The sequence below is a fragment of the Neomonachus schauinslandi genome, chromosome 5, assembly GCF_002201575.2.
Source record: "Neomonachus schauinslandi chromosome 5, ASM220157v2, whole genome shotgun sequence".
NCBI classification, from domain to species: Eukaryota; Metazoa; Chordata; class Mammalia; order Carnivora; family Phocidae; genus Neomonachus; species Neomonachus schauinslandi.
The window spans coordinates 24,772,048-24,791,985 of NC_058407.1; the positions used below are offsets into that span (position 1 = coordinate 24,772,048).

Below are 19,938 nucleotides of genomic sequence, written 5' to 3' on the forward strand. Positions count from 1 at the left end.
ACCTTGAACACTTACGATTCATCTTATACTGACATGGTTTTAAAGGTAAGAGAGGATGCCTTTTTTGTTTTCCTTCCAAGTGATGTTGTTAACACACATTGAATATGTTGCTTTAGGTGTATAGAAGTGGCTCCATCCTATCTGATGCTTTATTGCATTTGAAAGACTACTTGTTAACATGTTTCATAATCTATCTTTTGGATCCAGGACAATTCATAAAGTGTTTTTTTGTATGCTTCTGTTTTTACTGGTTTTTTTTTTTTTTTAATTTGCCATTTTTATCCATTGTAAGTACACAATATAGTGGCATTAGAATGTTGTACAGCAATTACCACTATCTTTTTCCAAAGATTTTCATCTCCAAACAAACGCTATACCCATTAAGAAATCCTCATTTCCCCCTCCCCACAGCCTCTGGTAACCTCTAATGTGTAGGCATAACTCATTTTACTGTGCTGCACTTCATTGTGCTTTGCAGATATGCATTTTTTAATAAATTGAAGGTTTGTGGCAACCCTGCCAGCGCCATTTTTCCAACTGCATTTGTTCACTTTGTGTCTCTGTGTCACATTTTGGTAATTCTCACAGTATTTCAAATTCTATTATTACTATATTTGTTGTGGTGATTTGTGATAGGATCCCTGATATTACCACTGTAATTGTTTTGGGGGTGCCACAGATCCCACCCATGCAAGACTGTGAACTTAATTGATAAGTGTTGTATGTGTTCTGACTGCTCCTCCAACAGGTTGTTCCCCCATCTCTCTCCCTCTCCTCAGGCCTCCCTATTCCCTGAGATGCAGTACTGAAATTAGGCCAATTAATAACCCTACAATGGCCTTTAGTTGTTCAAGTGAAAGGAAGAGTCACACATTTCTGAATTTAAATTAAAGCTAGAAATAATTTAAGCTTAGTCAGGAAGGCATGTCAAAAGCCAACATAGGCTGAAAGCTAGGCCCCTTGCTCCAGTCAGCCAAGCTGTCGGATGCAAAGGAACAGTTCTTGAAGGAAATTAAAAGAGCTACTCCAGTGAACACATAAATGATAGAGTGCAACAACCTTATTGCTGATACGGAGAAAGTTTTATTGACCTGGGTAGAAGATCAAATCAGCTACAACATTTCCTTAAGCCAAAACCTAATCCAGAACAAAGCCCTGTCTCTCTTCAGTTCTCTTAGAGAGGTGAAGAAGCTGCAGAAGAAAAGTTTGAAGCTAACAGAGGTGGATTCATGAGGTTAAAGGAAAGATGTCTGCATAAAAGTACAAGATGAAGCAGCAAGTTATCCAGAAGACCTAGCTAAAGATAATTAATGAAAGTGGCTACATTAAACAGATTTTCAATGTAGGCAAAATAGCTTTCTCTTGGAAGAAGATGCCATCTGGGTCTCTCATAGCTAGAAAGGAGAAGTCAGTGCCTGGCTTCAGAGTTTCAAAAGATTGACTAGGGTGCCTGGATGGTTCAGTTGGTTGAGCATCCGGCTCTTGATTTTTGGCTCGTGATCTCAGGGTTGTGGGATGAAGCCCTGCTTTGGGCTCCGCACTTGGCGGAGATTCTCCTTCTCTCTCCGCTTTCTCTCCCCGCCCTGAAATAAATAAATCTTTAAAAAAAAAAAATAGACTCGGGGCGCCTGGGTGGCTCAGTTGGTTAAGCGACTGCCTTCGGCTCAGGTCATGATCCTGGAGTCCCGGGATCGAGTCCCGCATCGGGCTCCCTGCTCGGCAGGGAGTCTGCTCCTCCCTCTCATGCTCTCTGTCTCTCATTCTCTCTGTCTCAAATAAATAAAAATCTTTAAAAAAAAAAAATAGACTCTCTTATTAGAGACTAATGCAGCTGATGACTATAAGTTGAAGCCAGTGCTCATTGACCATACTGAAAACCCTAAGACCCTTAAGAATTATGCTAAATCTACTCTCCCTGTGCTCTGTCAGTGAAACAACAAAGCCTGGATGAGAGCACATCTCTTTATAGCATGATTTACTGAATATTTTAAGCCTACTGTTCAGGGAAAAGGTTTTTTTTTTTTTTTTTTTTTTTTTTTTTTAAAATTTTTTTTTTTTTTTTTGAGAGAGAGAATGAGAGACAGAGAGCACGAGAGGGAAGAGGGCAGAGGGAGAAGCAGACCCCCCGCTGAGCAGGGAGCCCGATGCGGGACTCGATCCCGGGACTCCAGGATCATGACCTGAGCCGAAGGCAGTCGCTTAACCAACTGAGCCACCCAGGCGCCCGGAAAAGGTTTTCAAAATATTATTGTTCATTGGCAATGCACCTGATCACCCAGGATCTCTGATGGAGATGGACAACCAAGACCAATCTTGTTTTCATGCCTGCTAACACAACATCTGCTCTGGAGCCCGTAGATCAAGGAGTAGTTTTGACTTCAAGTCTTACTCTTTAAGAAAAACATCTCATGGGGTACCTGGGTGGCTCAGTCGGTTAAGTGGCTGCCTTCGGCTCAGGTCATGATCCCAGAGTCCTGGGATCAAGCCCCGCATCGGGCTCCCTGCTCGGCAGGGAGTCTGCTTCTCCCTCTCCCTCTCTCAAATAAGTAAAATCTTTAAAAAAAAAAACACATCTCAAAAGCTATAGCTGCCATAGTAGTGATTCCTCTGATGGATCTGGGCAAAGTAAATTGAAAACTTCTGGAAAGGATTAACCATTCTAGGTGGCATTAACAACATGTATGATTCATGGGAAGAGGCCAGAATATCAACATTAACAGGAATTTGGAAGAAGCTAATTCCAAGACTTGAGCAGAAGTAACTGCAGATGTGGTGGAAATAGTAAGAGAACTAGAATTAGAAGTGGAGCCTGAAGATGTGACTGAATTGCTGCAATTTCATGATAAAACTTGTAATGATAAGAAGTTGCTTCTTATGGATGAGCAAAGGGGTTTCTTGAGATGGAATCTACTCCTGGTAAAGATGCTGTGAAGATTGTTGAAATGACAGCAAAAGATTTAGAATATCACATAAATAAACTTAGTTGATAAAGCAGTATCAGGGTTTAAGATGACTCCAATTTGAAAGAAGTTCTGTGGGTAAATTGCTATCAAATAGCATGAAAGGACTCTTCCATCATTTCCGCAGACTTCATTGTCTTATTTTAAGAAATTTCCACAGCCACTCCAGCCTTCAGCAACTACTACCCTGATCAGTCAGCAGCTATCAACATCAAGGCAAGACCCTCCACCAGCAAAAGGACTGTGACACACCGAAAGCTCAGACGGGTTAGCATTTTTTTTAACAATAAAGAATTTTTTTTCACAAAAGTATGTACTTAGTGTTATTGCACACTTAATAGACTGCAGTATAGCATAAACATAATTTTTATATGTACTAGGAAACCAAAAAATTTATTTGGCTCACTTTATTAATGGTATTTGCTTTATTGCAATGGTCTGGAACTGAACGTGCAATATCTCCAAGGTATGCCTGTAATTTTTCTTTTAAGTTTTTATTTATTTACTTAAGTATATCTCTACGCCCAACATGGGGCTTGAAATCACAACGCTGAGATCAAGAGTCGCATGCCCTTCCAACTGAGCCAGCCAGGCACCCCTGGTATGCCTGTACTTCTTGTGTCTGAATTTGCCTGTTGTAGGTATTTCATGTAAGTGGAGTTTTACCATAGTGGTGTCTGGCTTATTTCATTCACTTAGAATGATGTTTTCAAGTTTTATCCATGTTGTAGCATGTATCAGAATTTTATTTATTTTCATGGCTGAATAATATTCTTCAAATGTACATTTTGTTTAAACATTTATCTGTTGATTTCACATGAGCTTTTTTCCCACTTCTTGGCTTTTGTGAATAATGCTGCCATGAACATGGGTGTACAAGCGTCTCTTTGGGTCCTTGTTTTCAATTCTTTGAGTTTATATACCTAGGAGTTGAATTGTTGGGTCATTTAGTAATTCTATGTTTACCTTTTTGAGGAACCATCAAATGATTGTCCATGGCAACTGCAGCATTTTACATTCCCAGCAGTAATGTATGAGAGTTCTAATTTCTCATCCTCGCCAACACTTATTTTCCATTTTTAAAAAAATTATACTCATTTTAATACTTATGACATGGTAGCTCATTGTGGTTTTGATTTGCATTTCCCTAGTGAGTAGGATATTGAGCATCTTTAAATGTGCTTGTTGGCCATTTGTATATCTGGTTTGGAGAAGAGTCTGTTCAAGTCCTTTCCCCATTTTTAAACTGTTGTTGCTGAGTTGGGTTGTTTTAAGCTATAGTTCTTTACATATTCATTTTTTTTTTAAGATTTATTTTAGAGTGCACACGAGTAGGGAGGAGGGAGGGGCAGAGGCAGAGGGAGAGGGAGAGAATCCCAGGCAGACTCCCTGCTGAGCACGGAGCCCGATGAGAGGCTCGATCTCATGACCATGACATCATGACCTGAGCTGAAATCAAGTCAGAAGCTTAACCGAGTCACTGAGGCGCTCCTCTTTATATATTCTATATATTAGACACATACGAGGTATATGACTTGCAGTTATTTTTTTCCATTCTGTGGGTTCTTTTACTTTCTTGGTGGTGTCCTTTTAATACATAAAATTGCTCATTTTAATGACATCCACCATATTTTTTTTTTTTTTTTTACTTCTGGTATTGGTGGAATATTTAAGAAACTGCCAAATTTAAGGTCATGAATATTTTCCCCTGTTTAAGAGTTTTATCATTTTAATGCTTATTACATTTAGGTAATCCATCTTAATTTTTGGTCCATCTTGGGTTTTGTTTTTTTTTTTAAGATTTTATTTATTTGACAGAGAGCACAAGTAGGCAGAGGGAGAGGGAGAAGCAGGCTCTCCGCTGAGCAGGGAGCTGGACGTGGGCCTCGAACCCAGGACCCCGGGATCATGACCTGAGCCGAAGGCAGCCACTTAACGAGCTGAGCCACCCAGGCACCCTGGGTTAATTTTTCTATGTGGTGTAAAGTGAGGATCTAACTATTCTTTTGCATGTGAATCTCTAGTTTTCCCAACACTGTTTGTTAAAAAGACTGTCCATTTCTCAAAATGGTCTTGGCACCTTGGCAACCTAAATTGGTTACAAATCAATTGGCCATAAATGTGAGAGTTTATTTTGGGGCTCTTGATTCTGTTTTATCGGTCTACATTTCTCTTTTTCTGCCAGTACCACAATGTTTTGATTACTTGTAGCTTTGTAAGTTTGGAAATCAAGGAGTCCTCCAACTTTGTTCTTCTTTTTCATGATTGTTCTGGCTATTCAGGGTCCCTTGAAATTCCATTTAAATTTTAAGATGGGGTTTTTCTATTTCTCAGGAAATATGCCATTAGGATTGTGATAGGAATTGCATTGAATCTGTAGATTCTTTTTTTTTTTTTTTTAAGATTTATTTATTTGACAGAGACACAGCAAGAGAGGAAACACAAGCAGGGTGAGTGGGAGAGGGAGAAGCAGGCCTCCCGCGGAGCAGGGAGCCCGATGTGGGGCTCGATCCCCTGGGATCATGACCTGAGCCGAAGACAGACGCTTAACGACTGAGCCACCCAGGCGCCCCTTTTCTTAAGATTTATTTATTTATTCATGAGAGAGAGGTAGAGGGAGAAGCAGGCTCCCTGAGGAGCAGGGAGCCCGATGTGGGACTCGATCCCAGGACCCCAGGATCATGAAGGCAGATGCCCAGCCATCTGAGCCACCCAGGCACCCTGAATCTGTAGATTCTTTGTGAGTATTGGGATTTCCAGTCCATGAATGCAGGATAGCTTTAATTTTTTTAAGCAATGTTTTGTAGTTTTTCAGTGTACAAGTCTTGTGCCTCCTTAAATTCATTCCTAAGTATTTTATTCTTTTTGATGTTACTGTAGGTGGAATTATTTTCTAAATTTCTTTTTTGCGTTTTTCATTTGCTAGTGTGTAGAAATACAAATGATTTTTGTGTTGATTTTGTATCCTATAATTTTGCTGACTTTATTAACTTTTTTTGTGGATTTTTTAAGGTTTTCTACATATAAGACCATGTCATCTATGAATAGAGATAGCTTTACTTTCTTTATTATTTGAATTTCTTTTATTTTTTTTTTTGCCTAATTACTTTGGTTAGGACTTTCAGTCCTGTTGTTGAAGTAGAATTGGCAACATGTTCTTTATATTACGGAAAACACTTTCAGTCTTTCACTATTGAGTATGGTGTTAGTTGCAGCTGAAAGAATAAATGATAATTTGTTTCTTCTCTTCCTCCTCACCTACCCCTATTTCAATATAGAATGATTGGTAGACCTTAAGATTTAAAAGATCAGAGGACCACTTTTCAAACCCATTCTCCCCCCCACCCCATCCCCTAAGTCAACCTCAGTAATTCTGTTTCCTTAAATATCTTTTTAAAGCAGATTTTATATATATATATATATATATATATATATATATATATATATGTAGTATGTTTTGATGTATCATATTTAAGGCTAGATGACAAGACTTATTTTCTAACTTGTACCCATATAGAGAAGTAAAATTTGGATCATCCCAAGTAAATGGAAGTAAACCAACCCACTTGCCTCCTCACACCTTTTATCACAAAGTATTTATTGAACAAAAATAATATAATAAAATTGATACATATATGAACGTGAATGAAGATATGCATCATAGAAAAGATGTGTACAAAGAGAACGTTTAGGTTATAGTTCTATAAAACTTAGCCATAGCAGATTAACACTGATGAAACAGACATATAAAAAGGAAAAAAAGTTATTTAATATGTCCTTTGAAACCTATTTTCTGACTAAAATTGTTAAAACACACACACACAATGAGGCAGAGCTATAAGAGTTATACTTCAATATCTCCAGTTCTGTATCTGTGTCCTAGTGAGTTTTTTGATCCATAAAATGTATGGCGTTTTTCCATTTCTAAAAACGGAGCTAGAATGTATGTCAATCATAGTATTTCAAGGAAGGAAATACAAGAATCGGATTTATAGTCATTAGAGTATTTCCAATCAGCATATACATTTAAAAATATTTTGGGTTGAGATTTTTGTACATTGATTAACTTCCTTGGGTTTATCTGTTTTTTCCTACCTAACAGATTTGGGCCAGTAGTTACTTATAGTTAGGCATGGGAAAATAGAACTGGACTGAGCACCAATCATTTGTTCTACCTTTAATGAGCTGTGTGACCTTAGGCAACTCCCAGTTGCTTCTGTGTAATTGCCTTATCTGGAAACCGTGGTAAGAAGCATTCTCAAAGGCCCCCTCTACCTTTAACATTTCATGTTTGGTAAATATCAGTTCCCTGTACCAGCTATTTTATTTTAGTACAGAATTATCCTCAGTTTATGTGGAAGTGACAGTAGTGTCTGGATTTTGGAATTTACTTTATATCCCAAAGTGTATATTACAGATTTGTACATCCCCATACACAGAGACACTTAATTCCAATGGAAAAATCTCAAGATTTTAAGCATTATAACAAAGTTTTAGATTCTTCGAAAATTCAAGAGATGTTTGCTTTTACAAGTAAGCTTTGTTTTTTATACCTTTTTCATAATCTTGCCATTTAACACCTCCTGTGGAATCAGTTATTTGGCCACATTTCAAATTGGTTTGTTACTTACAGTTAAGGATGATAATCTGATCTTGAAAGCACTGGGCACTTTCCAGGTCTCTTCACATTAGAACTTTCCTACTTCATGTACAGAACAATACCTTAAGAGTGGCCCCTGCTGTTTCTGTTACCACTGCTTTACACTACGCAGAAGAATTTACTGCTGAGTGCTCCAAATGTAGTTCAGTTCCACAGTGAGGTTCCTGAAGAGTTATATATTTCTTATATCCAATTTCCTTCCTTCTCACTATAAACTTAGTTAATACATAAAGCAGTGTATCCTGCCTCTGTTTCCACAAACAAGGCTATGCCTTATACACCTGAAGATACCTGATGTTACAGAATTGTTGTGTTCATCAACCAGTCTGTGAGCCTCTTCCTAACCATAGGATGTTTAAATGTTAATTATAGTTCTAGGGGTTTAGTGAAACCCTAACTCATGATGATACAGGAAATGTATCAGGGGTGTGATTTGCTATGGAAAACTGGGAGAACCACAGCTAATTTTTTGAAACAAGAATATGCTTACATAGGATATATTCCAAGGGAATGAGTAGAGTGAACTTGATGTAGATTTCCATCTCAGGTTTTTGTTTGGGAGGAGTCTAAAAGATTGTAAACAGCTAGGTGGCTAGTCTTTCAAACTTCATTTTTTAAAAAATGCACTTTAGAACATTTTCTTTTGTGAATGTTTATTTTCTAAATATGGCTTAGTTTCTTTTATAAAAACATGAAATTGGACATTTACTGAACTTCAGTTCAAAAGGTTCTAAGGCAATTCTTATACAATTGAAAGCGAAAAAGAAAAATATGAATAAGCTTTCATTTTGCCTACTTTTGAAAAATAATGATTCTACTAGAGAGCTGTTTGATACTAATTTTTGTCTTCCAAACATTTTCTCTTAATACTAAAAAATATATAAACCATTTACATAAAACTAAATGCAAAGGAAGGCACAGCTGGTTATAGTGTCTATAAGCATAGTTCAGCATATGCGGAATTAGAAAGAAAAGCTTCACATCCTTATTAGTTACACTGAAAACCATTAAGAAAAGTTCTTCACTGTCAACAGTGTTCAACACTTAAGAGCTAAGAGGATATAAAAACAAAAACATTAAAAAATCACTTAATGCCAAACAGATCTTCATATATACTTGAATATAAAAAAAGGTTTTAAAAATGCTAACATAAATCTAGACCATCCATGTTATGAAAAGTGCAAACCAAATTAACAGGGTTTCACAACGTCCTTCTCATGACACAGGTAAACTAGCCCATGGGGACAAATTTATTTCATCAGTTAATAAGTCTTTAACTGTGGCCAGATGTCATCAGGATTTCTGAGAGTTCGAAGAAAGCAGTACTGGAGAAGCAGCTCTATCCAGACTGGGGATTGGCACTGGCATGTGGCCGTTAAGCAGTGTTGGAAACTGTAGGGGACAGAAGATTTTTAAAATAATTATTGCAGACCCATTGGGACAAACTTGAATTCTTTACATTCCCAGACAGACCATAGTGGATCACCCTTGGGACAGAGGGGTTGCAAATTATTTTACAGAATGAGCTCAAGATTACATATAGCAAACAAGAGAGAAGGCCCAGAAAATGTCCCTATTTTATATGCCTAGCCACTAGAAAAAAATGTACCTGTGGTGCTAAAGCATGTTCAAATACTCCTTTTAAAAGGTTCCAAGCTACTTAGAATGTTGATTTGCTTAAAGTAATTTTGAAAACCACAGACAACTGACTCTACTGATTCACATGTAAAATTTCTAATACTGTATTTTGAAAATGGCCATTGTTTTTCTAGAGTATAAAAAATGCTTCTCAGTAACTGCTAAAAATGAAGAATGTTTTAGCTTTTATTAAAAGATTTAGAAAGCAAGAATGTTATCTTGGAGCTGAGGAAATATTTTTTTTAATTACAATGATAATACCAAACTTAATAGATCACCTTTAAGTGACAAAACAAAGAGTAAAGTTAATTTCTGTAGTGTGGGTAAATAAGATGATAAATGGGATAAAAGTATATGCTTTGATAACTTTCAGGTCTAAAAAAATACCACACTATACTCCCAACTCAACAAGAATAATTAAAGATCTCCTTTTAATACATTACTATTCACAACTAGATTTTTGTTGTCTAGATTGATATGTGTCAAAATGTTCTCCTGGGCTATCTTCCAGTTTAATTTCTATTTAGATAAGTTAATATTCAATTGCAACACTAAATATCAAACTACAGAGCCTAGCACAAGTTAGAAGTACAATAAATACAGAATATATTTTTTCAATTTTCAAACTATTTGAATAACTGTTAATGTGTAGTGCCTTCCAGTTTATCAGTGGTTGTCATTTCAGTTGGTATCTAGAAGCCTGTAAAGTAAGTTTGGTTATCCCCATTTTATAGAAAACAGAATTCAAGTAAGTTCTGATTGGTTAAAGACTAGTAGGCAGTAAAGCCAAGTTTTAAACTCTGAAAGATCCTGCGCTTTTTGTACCAAACTGCCCAACTTATTTTTGGCAGGGCTTGGTGTGAGTGTGCTCTTTAAATACTATTTCAGTTTCTTTAATGGTCATTGGCATATTCAAGGTTTTTGTTTCTTTTCTGACACTTTGGAACTTCAGTTGTTTGTAGAATTTTATCCATTTCAACTGGGTTATCAAATCTATTTGCATATAGTTTATACTCTTTTAAGATCCACACTCCTAACTACTATTCCCATTGACTTAAGAGTGAACACAGAATGAAGAGCAGGTTTTGAATTTTCATTCTCTTAGCTTATTTGCAATCTTTTCTCATTTTATTTTTTGTCCATCTTATTGGTGTTTTCAAAAGAAGCGCTTTTGGTTTTGTTAATCTTCCTGTTTTTTTAAAAAGTATATTATTGATTTCTGCCCTCTGCTCTTTATTTCTATACACTCTGTTGTAGTTTCTCTTGCCTGGCTTTTCTGGCCTGTTTCATCTTTATTGACTCCCCACCTTCACTCGCTTAAGTTGCAACGTTCCCCCCAAAGTTTTGTTTTCAGCCTTCCTTTCTCCTGTACTGGACTCAACAATCCTTTCCTGCTGTCAGCTAGATGTCCCCATCATTGCGTCTTCACCAAAAACCTGCTATTCCGTGTTCACTCTTAAGTTGGTGAGAGTGGTGATATGAACAGGACCCTAAACTTCAGTCAGGGCTCTGCCACTTACTAACGTGTGGTCTTGGGTAAGCTGAGCAACATCTCTGGGCCTTAGTTTCCTTATCTTTTCAAAAAGAAATATTGGGAGTACAGTTGACTCTTGAGCAACACAGATGTGCAGATTTTTTTCAATAAACACAGTATAGTACTACAAATATATTTTCCTTGCAATTTTCTTTTCCCTAGCTTACTTTATTACAAGAATACAGCATAATAATACATATAACATGCAAAATATGTGTTAATCAACTGTTATCAGAAAGGTTTCTGGTCAACATTAGGCTATTAGTAATTAAGTTTTTGAAGAGTCAAAAGTCATACATGGATTTTCAACTCTAAGGGGGAGGTCAGCACCCTGAATCCCCACATTGTTCAAGGGTCAACTGTATTAAATGAGAAGCCATGAAAAGTGCTTTGAACAACGTCTAGCATACAGTAGCCCTCAATAAATGTTAACTTCTTACTTATAGTATTTCTAGTCTTTTAATCACATAAGTAATCTTTGCCACTTCCTAATTTTCACTACCTCTTACTCCTCAAACCCAACTAAAAGTCCTTCTCTCAATTTTACCTCTGGAATATCTTCTAAATATATTCCTATTTCTACTATTCTAAAAGATGATTTTTCCTTCAGTATTTGCAGTAGTATAAATATTCCTCCTATCTTCCTGCACCTTATACTTTCTGCTTTCTCTTCAGTCCTTCCTCCACACTGGTGTCAGCAATATCTTCCTAAAATAGAGATTTTAGGGGTGCCTGGGTGGCTTAGTCGGTTAAGCATCTGCTTTCTGCTCAGGTCATGATCCCAAGGTGTGTCAGGCCCCCTGCTCAGTGGGGAGTCTGCTGCTTCCTCTCTCAAATAAATTTAAAAATCTAAAAAAATAGTATAATTAAATCTGTTCTTTTATATCCAGCTTAGAAAACCTTCCATGGTTGTCAAGAGACTAAGGTGGAAAACCCTGAGCATAGCATTCAAGACCTACAGCTGCTTTTCTAATCACCCAGTCCCTTCCTGGACAGACTATGCACTTGCATATCCAAATCATGGAGATTATCTAGAAGGTGCTTTTCTCTCTGCCAAAATCCTGTCCTTTCTTCCCAGCTCAGGTGCCACTTCTTCCAGCGGAGCCTTCATCTAGTCCCTAGCTAGAAAGCTATTCCCTGTTGGGTTCCTATAACGTTTTGTTTATATATCTGTTATTCCCATAGTGTATATTCCCCTACAGTCCCTGATAACAGAGCATTGCAAATATTTTCTGGGTTAGATTTGTTGAATTAAAACATTCAGAAAACATCCTCAATTGAAAACTTAATTCTGGGTGCCTCAGTCGGTTGGGCGTCTGCCTTCAGCTCAGGTCATGATCCTAGGGTCCTGGGATTGAGCCCCACGGAGAGCTCCCTGCTCAGTGGGGAGCCTCCTTCTCCCTCTGCCATTCACCCTGCTTGTGCTCTCTGGCTCTCTGTCAAGTAAATAAATAAAATCTTAAAAAAAAAAAAAAAAAAAACTTAATCCTGCCTTGTTTCAAGATATTATCTGTACCTATGCCAATTTGATGAAAATCTGTTTCAGAAGTGGAACAGACACCCTGTAGATAAGCTCAAAATGCCAAACTGTTCAGACCAATCTCATTTTATTTTTAAATACACCTCTTCCAGAAAGGCACTAATATCTTCTCTCTCCTTCCCTTAAATTCTTCGATATCTGCTGTAACTTGCCACAGTAATTACATCAGTGGACCTTCTGTGCAAAAACTCCTCAGCTCTGTCAACTGTTTACCGAAAGGATTCTGATCTACTTTTCAATCCTGACAACAGGAAATTTGCCAGCATCATTTAAAACTTATTGCAGCCCAAATGTGTTTCTTTTCTTCCTCCATGTCTAGTATATATGAAAGGTTTATTGTTAAAGAAAATTACTAGTTCAAAAGGGGCACTGCTGATAATCTGAATTTTGAATATTCCTCTTACCATGTTTTACTTACTATTTTCAAAACTGCTAGTTTCAACTTCTATCACAACTGCTCTTACATAGGAAGAGTAGTATTTTAAAAGGTACAAAGTTGTTTTTCCTTAGTTTCAAGGACCCCAGTCACAGAAAGAGGGCACAAGGCCCTGCCAACAACCATCTAAACATGATTGTTTTCCCCATTCCTACCTCCCATTTGTGGTTTTTGTTGTTGTTTTTGAATGGCTCTGGTAGAGAGGACAGGTACATTGTGAAATTAAAATTCTGAGTAGGTGGTCTTTAAATGCAGCAATTTCTTCTGAAGAATTCTAGTTATAAATTAGGAACCACTGGTCTGCTCTGGTTCTCCAAAGTAGATTTCTGGAGTAATAGCATCACTAGGATCTTGAAGAAATGTTATAATCGGGCCCCATCCCACACCTTCTAAATCAGAAACTCTGGGGTTGGGGCCCAGCAAAATCTTTTAACGCACCATCCAAGGTGATTCTTTTGCACGTTACCTTTGAGAGCCACTGGTCTACAGTAGTGACTGAAGAGAAAAGGGTATGTGTGTCCCAACACCCAGAGCTCCAAATATCCTGCTAATGTGCACCATCACTATGGACACGAACCATTACTGTGAGGAGTGACAGGCTGGAAAAGGTTTAGTATCCACGGCAAGGGATCCCAAAGAACTCCCTAACAGCAGTTCTCCATGGCTTCCTTGAGAGATCACCAAGCCTTGTACCAATCAGGTGGCAGAATTCCCAGTGAGGAGGGAAGTGAGATTCCATTCTTTTTTTTTTTTTAAGATTTATTTATTTATTTATTTATTTATTTATTTATTTGAGAGAGAGGATGAGAGGAGAGAGAGAGAGCACATGAGAGGGAGGAGGGTCAGAGGGAGAAGCAGACTCCCTGCTCAGCCGGGAGCCCGATGTGGGACTCGATCCCAGGATTCCAGTATCATGACCTGAACTGAAGGCAGTCGCCCAACCAACTGAGCCACCCAGGCACCCCATGAGATTCCATTCTTTATTCACAAATATCTAGTGAACCTTCCAGAGACCTTGTTAGATTCTAGAACTAAAGTAATATTGCAGTCCCTGTGCCCATGGAGCTTACCGTACACATGGCACCAAATAACTGCTCTCCTCAGGAGCTCTAATACTAGAATATTGCTGCTCCATTGTGAATACTATGAGGAAATAAGGTCTTTCAGCTCTCCACCAAGAGAATACTAACCTAAAACTTTTCCTAGTACTACATTGCTCACTGCTTCTAGTTTTTACTTCCCTGCCGGAGTTTAAAGGGCTGAGAACATGTTGGCTGTGCATGACCATAGCTCAATTTTCTTGTGATGAGAAGATGGGCCAGAAGAGAAACCTGATTTACCTAGGGATATACAGTCACATCATGACAACCCTACCTCAACTTACTAGGAACGAGAGAAGCAAGATAGCAATCAAAACCTCTTTAGCTCTACCCTTCTTCCAAGACCCTAAATCCCAGCATGTATAGCTCCTGGCACAGAGGAGGTCAATACCAACCTTTACGAGCAAAATGACCAACTCAAAACACAGAGAACTGATCTTTTTAACACTTAGGTTCTTAAATATTTAATTTTCTGTTGTTTTTTTTTTTTTAAAGTAACCTCTACAACCAACGTGGGGCTCGAACTCACGACCCTGTGATCAACAGTCACGTGCTCTCAGGGGCGCCTGGGTGGCTCAGTCGTTAAGCGTCTGCCTTCGGCTCAGGTCATGATCCCGGGGTCCTGGGATCGAGCCCCACATCTAGCTTCCTGCTCAGTGGGAAGCCTGCTTCTCCCTCTCCCACTCCCCCTGCTTGTGTTCCCTCTCTCACTGTGTCTGTCTCTGTCAAATAAATAAAATCTTTCAAAAAAAAAAGTCACGTGCTCTACAAACTGAGCCAGCCATGTGCCCCAATTCCTTGGTGAATTCTTAGGTACCCACTCATTTAGTCAGTGATAATTACTAAGCATTATTTGTATGCCAAGCAATATGGCCAGACATAGGGTGGGGGGATGGGCAGCACAGTAAACAAGAAACAAGATGTAGTTCTGGCCTCTTGAGGACCCACAGTCTAGTGGAGGAGACTGCCAGGTGAACAGGCCATCATAATACAAAGTGGTCAGTGCTAGATGCAGCAGGAACAAAACAACTAGCTTGGGTGAGCCACGCTGGAGGGCAGGCATGGGATTCAGGGTGGATGAGACAGGCTAGAGTCAGAGGGGGTTTTCACTTTCCCCAGTTTTGCTTCACTCCTGTCCCTAGGACCCTTCCTATTTGTCTCTTAGTAACATCTTTGTGAGGAACGGTCTTTGCGTCTCAAAGAAGAAATACTGATTACCACATGATCGCAAGCAGTGCTACTGCAAGATTCTAGTGTGTGAATGAATAATAAATGTACCTACCTAGTAACAGGAGCTGTGCAAGATAAAGCAGCTAAGACTTAGTTTTTAACCAAATGCCCTGGACGCTCCTTTCTTATTATGGAACAAGGAGAACTTGATTATGATTCACAGAATTATACAGATAACTTTTCTATTACAGTATGGACATTCTTCACTATTTTTTTCAATTTATTTCAAGTGACGTCAGTATGTTGCCTAATTTTTTTAAAGTCCCTTTTCCTTAATAACTTCCCAGTTTTCATAGTCAATGAAGATATCCAAGCACTTCGAGAATTAATTGTTCCATTTGTCAATACCAGACATGAATATGCCATTTCTGCCTTGATAAAAATGTCTGCCTCTGAAGGCTGGGTTTTGCAGCACCATTAACTCCCTTTGGAAACGTAACATTTTAACCAAATGTAGGGTTGAACTCTGTTACCTTTGCAGTATTTATTGGGGAAACACACCCCTTAGATGCTCAGTGTTTAAACATTCATTTCTAAATGCTCACCTGGAACAGCGTGTTTGGCCCTTGCAACCGGGCAGGACTCAGTGGAGCAACTGGACTAAGGCTGCTCCAGAAATGTATGCTGGATAGCAGTGGACTCGGGGTCAGAAGCAATCCATTTGGTGTCTGGGAAAGAAAGCACATACACAGATTTTGATAAAGGTATCACCTGATTCTGGCCACGATCAGCAGTGTGGCTAGGTACACCAGCCATGAACCAAGAAACAAGCCTTACCATCTTAGGAAAATCTGACAACTATGTAATTTCTGCAAGGCTGTGCACAGTTTAACTTTCTTCAGTGCTGATTGTATTGCATTAGCAATTTTATAAAGGAGAAAAGTATGGACAAGTTACCTTCCCTAAACGTTCTAAACATTGTAAAACTCAAGTTTACAGCAACATTCGTCCAGGTGGTTTCTTCAATTTGTTTTCCTTCCCACATTAAATAAGATTTAGTGTACAAAATGGGATTCCATGAAGGGGCTTTATTTTTTTAAACAATATTTTTTTATTTTCCTACACTGGATATCCATTACAAACACACATTTTTTTAAAGGGCCTCTCAGGCTTCACTTTCATGGGTATCAATGGCCCTTTAAGATTTTAGGATCTGGGGGCGCCTGGGTGGCTCAGCTGGTTAAGCAACTGCCTTCAGTTCAGGTCATGATCCTGGAGTCCCAGGATCAAGTCAGGAAGTCTGCTTCTCCCTCTGACCCTCCCCCCTCTCATGCTCTCTCCCCCATTCTCTCTCTCAAATAAATAAAATCTTTAAAAAAAAAAAAAAAAAAGATTTTAGGATCTGTTGTTAAAATACTCTGTAGCAGCTTCTTCAAAAGTTCTGAACTGGGTTTTCCAGATTCCACTCCGGATATGGGGCTGATGAGAATTCATCTCCCTGGCAATGGTTTGGAGGGGGGAAAAAATTCTTTCTTGTTAGATTGGGTGTAAAGCCAAAACTCTGTGTTTCCCAGGAGAGTGCCAAGGACTGCATTTGCTTGCACACACACAGCAGGAATCCTGGCCTGCAAGCTAGCTAAAGGACAGAAGAAACAACTCGCCCCAGCTGGTACGTCTGCATGGCTTTTATGCTCAGCTGAGGCAAACTCCCTGGCCCATGGTGGTTTTGCACCTTTGCTGACTAGCAGGAGCCCCGCAGTGGTTTTGTGATGTCAATAAGGTGCTTTGTGTAAGAAGAACCACAGCAAAGGCGCCAGCATTGCAGATTGCATCACTTTGGATGCTAAAGTGTTATTTTTTCCTAGAATTGGCCCCAGCAGCTTCGTTAATTATCGAGAATATTTGGCATAAACCTAAGTTGAAAGGTCTGCTCTGTTCAGCGAAAAGGAGACAAACATCCAAAGGTTCTCAAACTGTGAAGCTGCTGAAAGGTAAACTAATTTATACCATCTTGAGTCTTTGGTTCCACAGCATTTCCTACACATGGAATGGCCTATGAGGTGACTAGGATAAATACATGTTTTGGATAAGCTTCCCACTTCTAATCCAAGGCAGTTTCACAAATATGCCGGGCCATCTGGTCTGGCGATTAAGACTTAACGGTTCAGGGGCGCCTGGGTGGCTCAGTCCCAGGACTGAGCATCTGCCTTCGGCTCAGGTCATGATCCCGGGGTCCTGGGATCGAGCCCCGCATCGGGCTCCCTGCTCAGTGGGAAGCCTGCTTCTCCCTCTCATACTCCCCCTGCTTGTGTTCCTTTTCTCGCTTTCTCTCTCTCTTGTCAAATAAATAAAATCTTTAAAAAAAAAAAGACTTAACGGTTCAGCATGGGCTCTGCCAGGGTTTCAACCTCAGAACCACTACTTAACTACCTATGCCTCAGTTTCCAAATCTATAAAATGGGGAGGAAAAACTGCCTACCTTATAGGATTGCTGGGAAGATGAAATAAGATGATCTATGTAGAGCTCTTAATATGTGCCTGGCACATAGCAAACGCTCAAGAATCACAAGTGTACCCGATATACTTATTCACTGAATTTCATCTGTTCATGGGAGTATTCTCAATGCATGTATAAAAGTACTCTGTGTTCTGAAACCAATCAAGTCAGCCAGTACCTTCAAGGCTCCTCTCAGTCATATTAGGCTCAAGTCCACAAACTCAGGTCATCTGAGAACTAACATATTTGGACGTTACTCTGGTACCAGATTCCAGCCACAGTATGCATGTTAATGTTCAAAAACCAGTGTGTTCAGGGCCTCCTAGTTTACCTACCAATGAAGGTCCCAAAGCTCTTAAGAGACAAAAGGTCTTCTAGACTACAAAACCTATCTTTCTCTTATTTGTGGCCATAAATATACATCCACTCCGTTTTAATCCTTTGAGCAATACATGTAGTTTTATTTTAGTCTAAAATATGCACCCAGGTCTGAATGTGAGATGTTTGCACATCTGTTTCAAAGGGATACAGGACGTACTCAGAATACAGTAGTCTTCTGTTTCACATGTTTAATCGTTTGGAATATCTTTTATAACATATGCAAATAAATATTCTGAAATGGCTTCATTCGCTTTTCTCTCCCCCATCCCTGTTCTCCCTGAAGATCCTGTGGCTGTAAAGAAAAACCGTTTGGTTGCTGTTTTAAGGAATGTTCCTATTAATGCTCACCCTGGGTAATCTCCAGTACAGTGTGAGTTTTCAGAGCCTCTTTCCACAATCTCCTGGAGTCAGGCAAGGTGGGCTGAGCCTGAGGGCTAGACACTAAAGAAAGAAGCCACAAGCAAAATGCATGCTTCCTCTTCCTTCACCAAAAAATATTTTAGCAAATGGGCCCTTCTGAATGGCAGACAGAGAGTTCCTGATTCCATCAGCTGCATGGAAGCAGATGCCCTAGGACCTGAGGCAAAGGACATTGATGTTCAAGGGGAAAGACCATCCAACCAGGATCTTTGTCATCCCCCTCAACTCACTTCTTCTTCCACATAATACAGTCTCCTACAAAGCCTGCACATTTGAGCGAAACCTGGTGAGCTGGCATTGCCCGGACATGCCTCTCCTGAGTGCCCTGGTTCATGGCCCTCTGCCTGGACCATGCCCTCAGACCCCCTCTTCCTTCCTACCCCTGCCTCCCTCTGCTCATCAAAACCCCACCTCCTCAAAGGAGACTTTTCTGCTTTTCCCTCTTTTTCCTGAATCTTCATAACACTTTATAACCACTTTTTCCTTAACTTTTTCTGCCTCATGGTAATTTGCATATTATTCTTATACCTCATTCTGTAGCCTTCAAGGTATCTTGTTCATCTTTATTCCTCCTATAGTACCCAGTTTCTAAATACTTGATGAGCTGAAGCAATCTGTAGCTCTAGGTACATCCCCTCGCATGTCACCTGCTGGATATGTCCACTTGGAATGCCCCACATGTTCAAACTAGAACTCACCTTCCTTCCAAGTCTAGTGTTTCTTATGACTCCTCCATTTCTATCAACAATACTACCCATTTATCCATTCAAGAGATACTGAATGCATGATATGTATCAGGTGCCAGAGATACAATGATAAAACAGGACATGATCCCTGGACTTACAGCCCTGTCTACAACCCAGCATCCTCCTCACTGTGATGCAAAATTACTTCCCACTTGCTACAATCTCTGGGCATGGCCTGTGTGGATCCTTCTTTGAACTGACTCTTATTATACCTCCCATTTCCTTTCCTGCTGCATTCAAGGCCCCATCACCTTAGAGATGGCATTCAATAAATGCCATCTAAACCAGCCCATGTACTTCTGGCCCCTCTGCCAATCTATTCCGAGCACCGCCACCAAATCAATCACCATAAGATACTATGTTCCTTTGAAATTCTTTTTTCAAGGGGAAAAAAAATATATCCTTAGCCACAATTCTAGGTTCCCCCATAAACTGGTTTCATATGCTCCTTAATTTCTCTATATGAACCCTCCTACTTGGCTTGATACGTCCTGAACACTACAGAATTCCAACCTGCCAGTTCTTTAGCACTCATTCCAGAACTTCCCTGACTACCTAGCCCATACTTTCCTGCGCTAGACCTGTTCCATGGGTGATCGCATCCATTTCCATGATTTTAAGCACCCTTACATGTTAGTGACTCCCTAACTTATCTCCAGTCCCGAACTCCTTAGCTCCAGCTGTAGCTAGATGTTTGCTCCTTTATGTCCTATAGGCTTCTCAGGCCCAAAATGAACTTTTAACCAACCTTTCACCATGAGCTTATTCTTCCTCCCATGCTCCTCACACTCAATTCCTGGCTCTCCCCTACAACTTTCACACCTGGTTAGTCACCAAGTCTATGGACAATTCCTTA

At 39.5% G+C, this 19,938-nt stretch overlaps 1 protein-coding gene across 2 annotated transcripts in view; it reads right to left on the bottom strand.

The window, feature by feature from the left end:
* Positions 1-8,023: 8,023 nt before the first annotated feature.
* The window catches only part of ELK3 (ETS transcription factor ELK3), a 69,799-nt gene continuing 57,884 nt past the window's right edge, over positions 8,024-19,938 (bottom strand). The window contains exons 4-5 of one of the 2 annotated variants that reach the window (XM_021687537.1): positions 15,644-15,766; positions 8,024-9,012 (exon numbers count right to left, since the gene is read on the bottom strand). In XM_021687537.1, coding sequence (XP_021543212.1) covers positions 8,914-9,012; positions 15,644-15,766 — 222 coding nt within the window. In that variant the 3' untranslated portion in view covers positions 8,024-8,913. The remainder of the gene's footprint in view (positions 9,013-15,643; positions 15,767-19,938) is intronic. The other variant, XM_021687538.1, reaches the window with a different exon arrangement.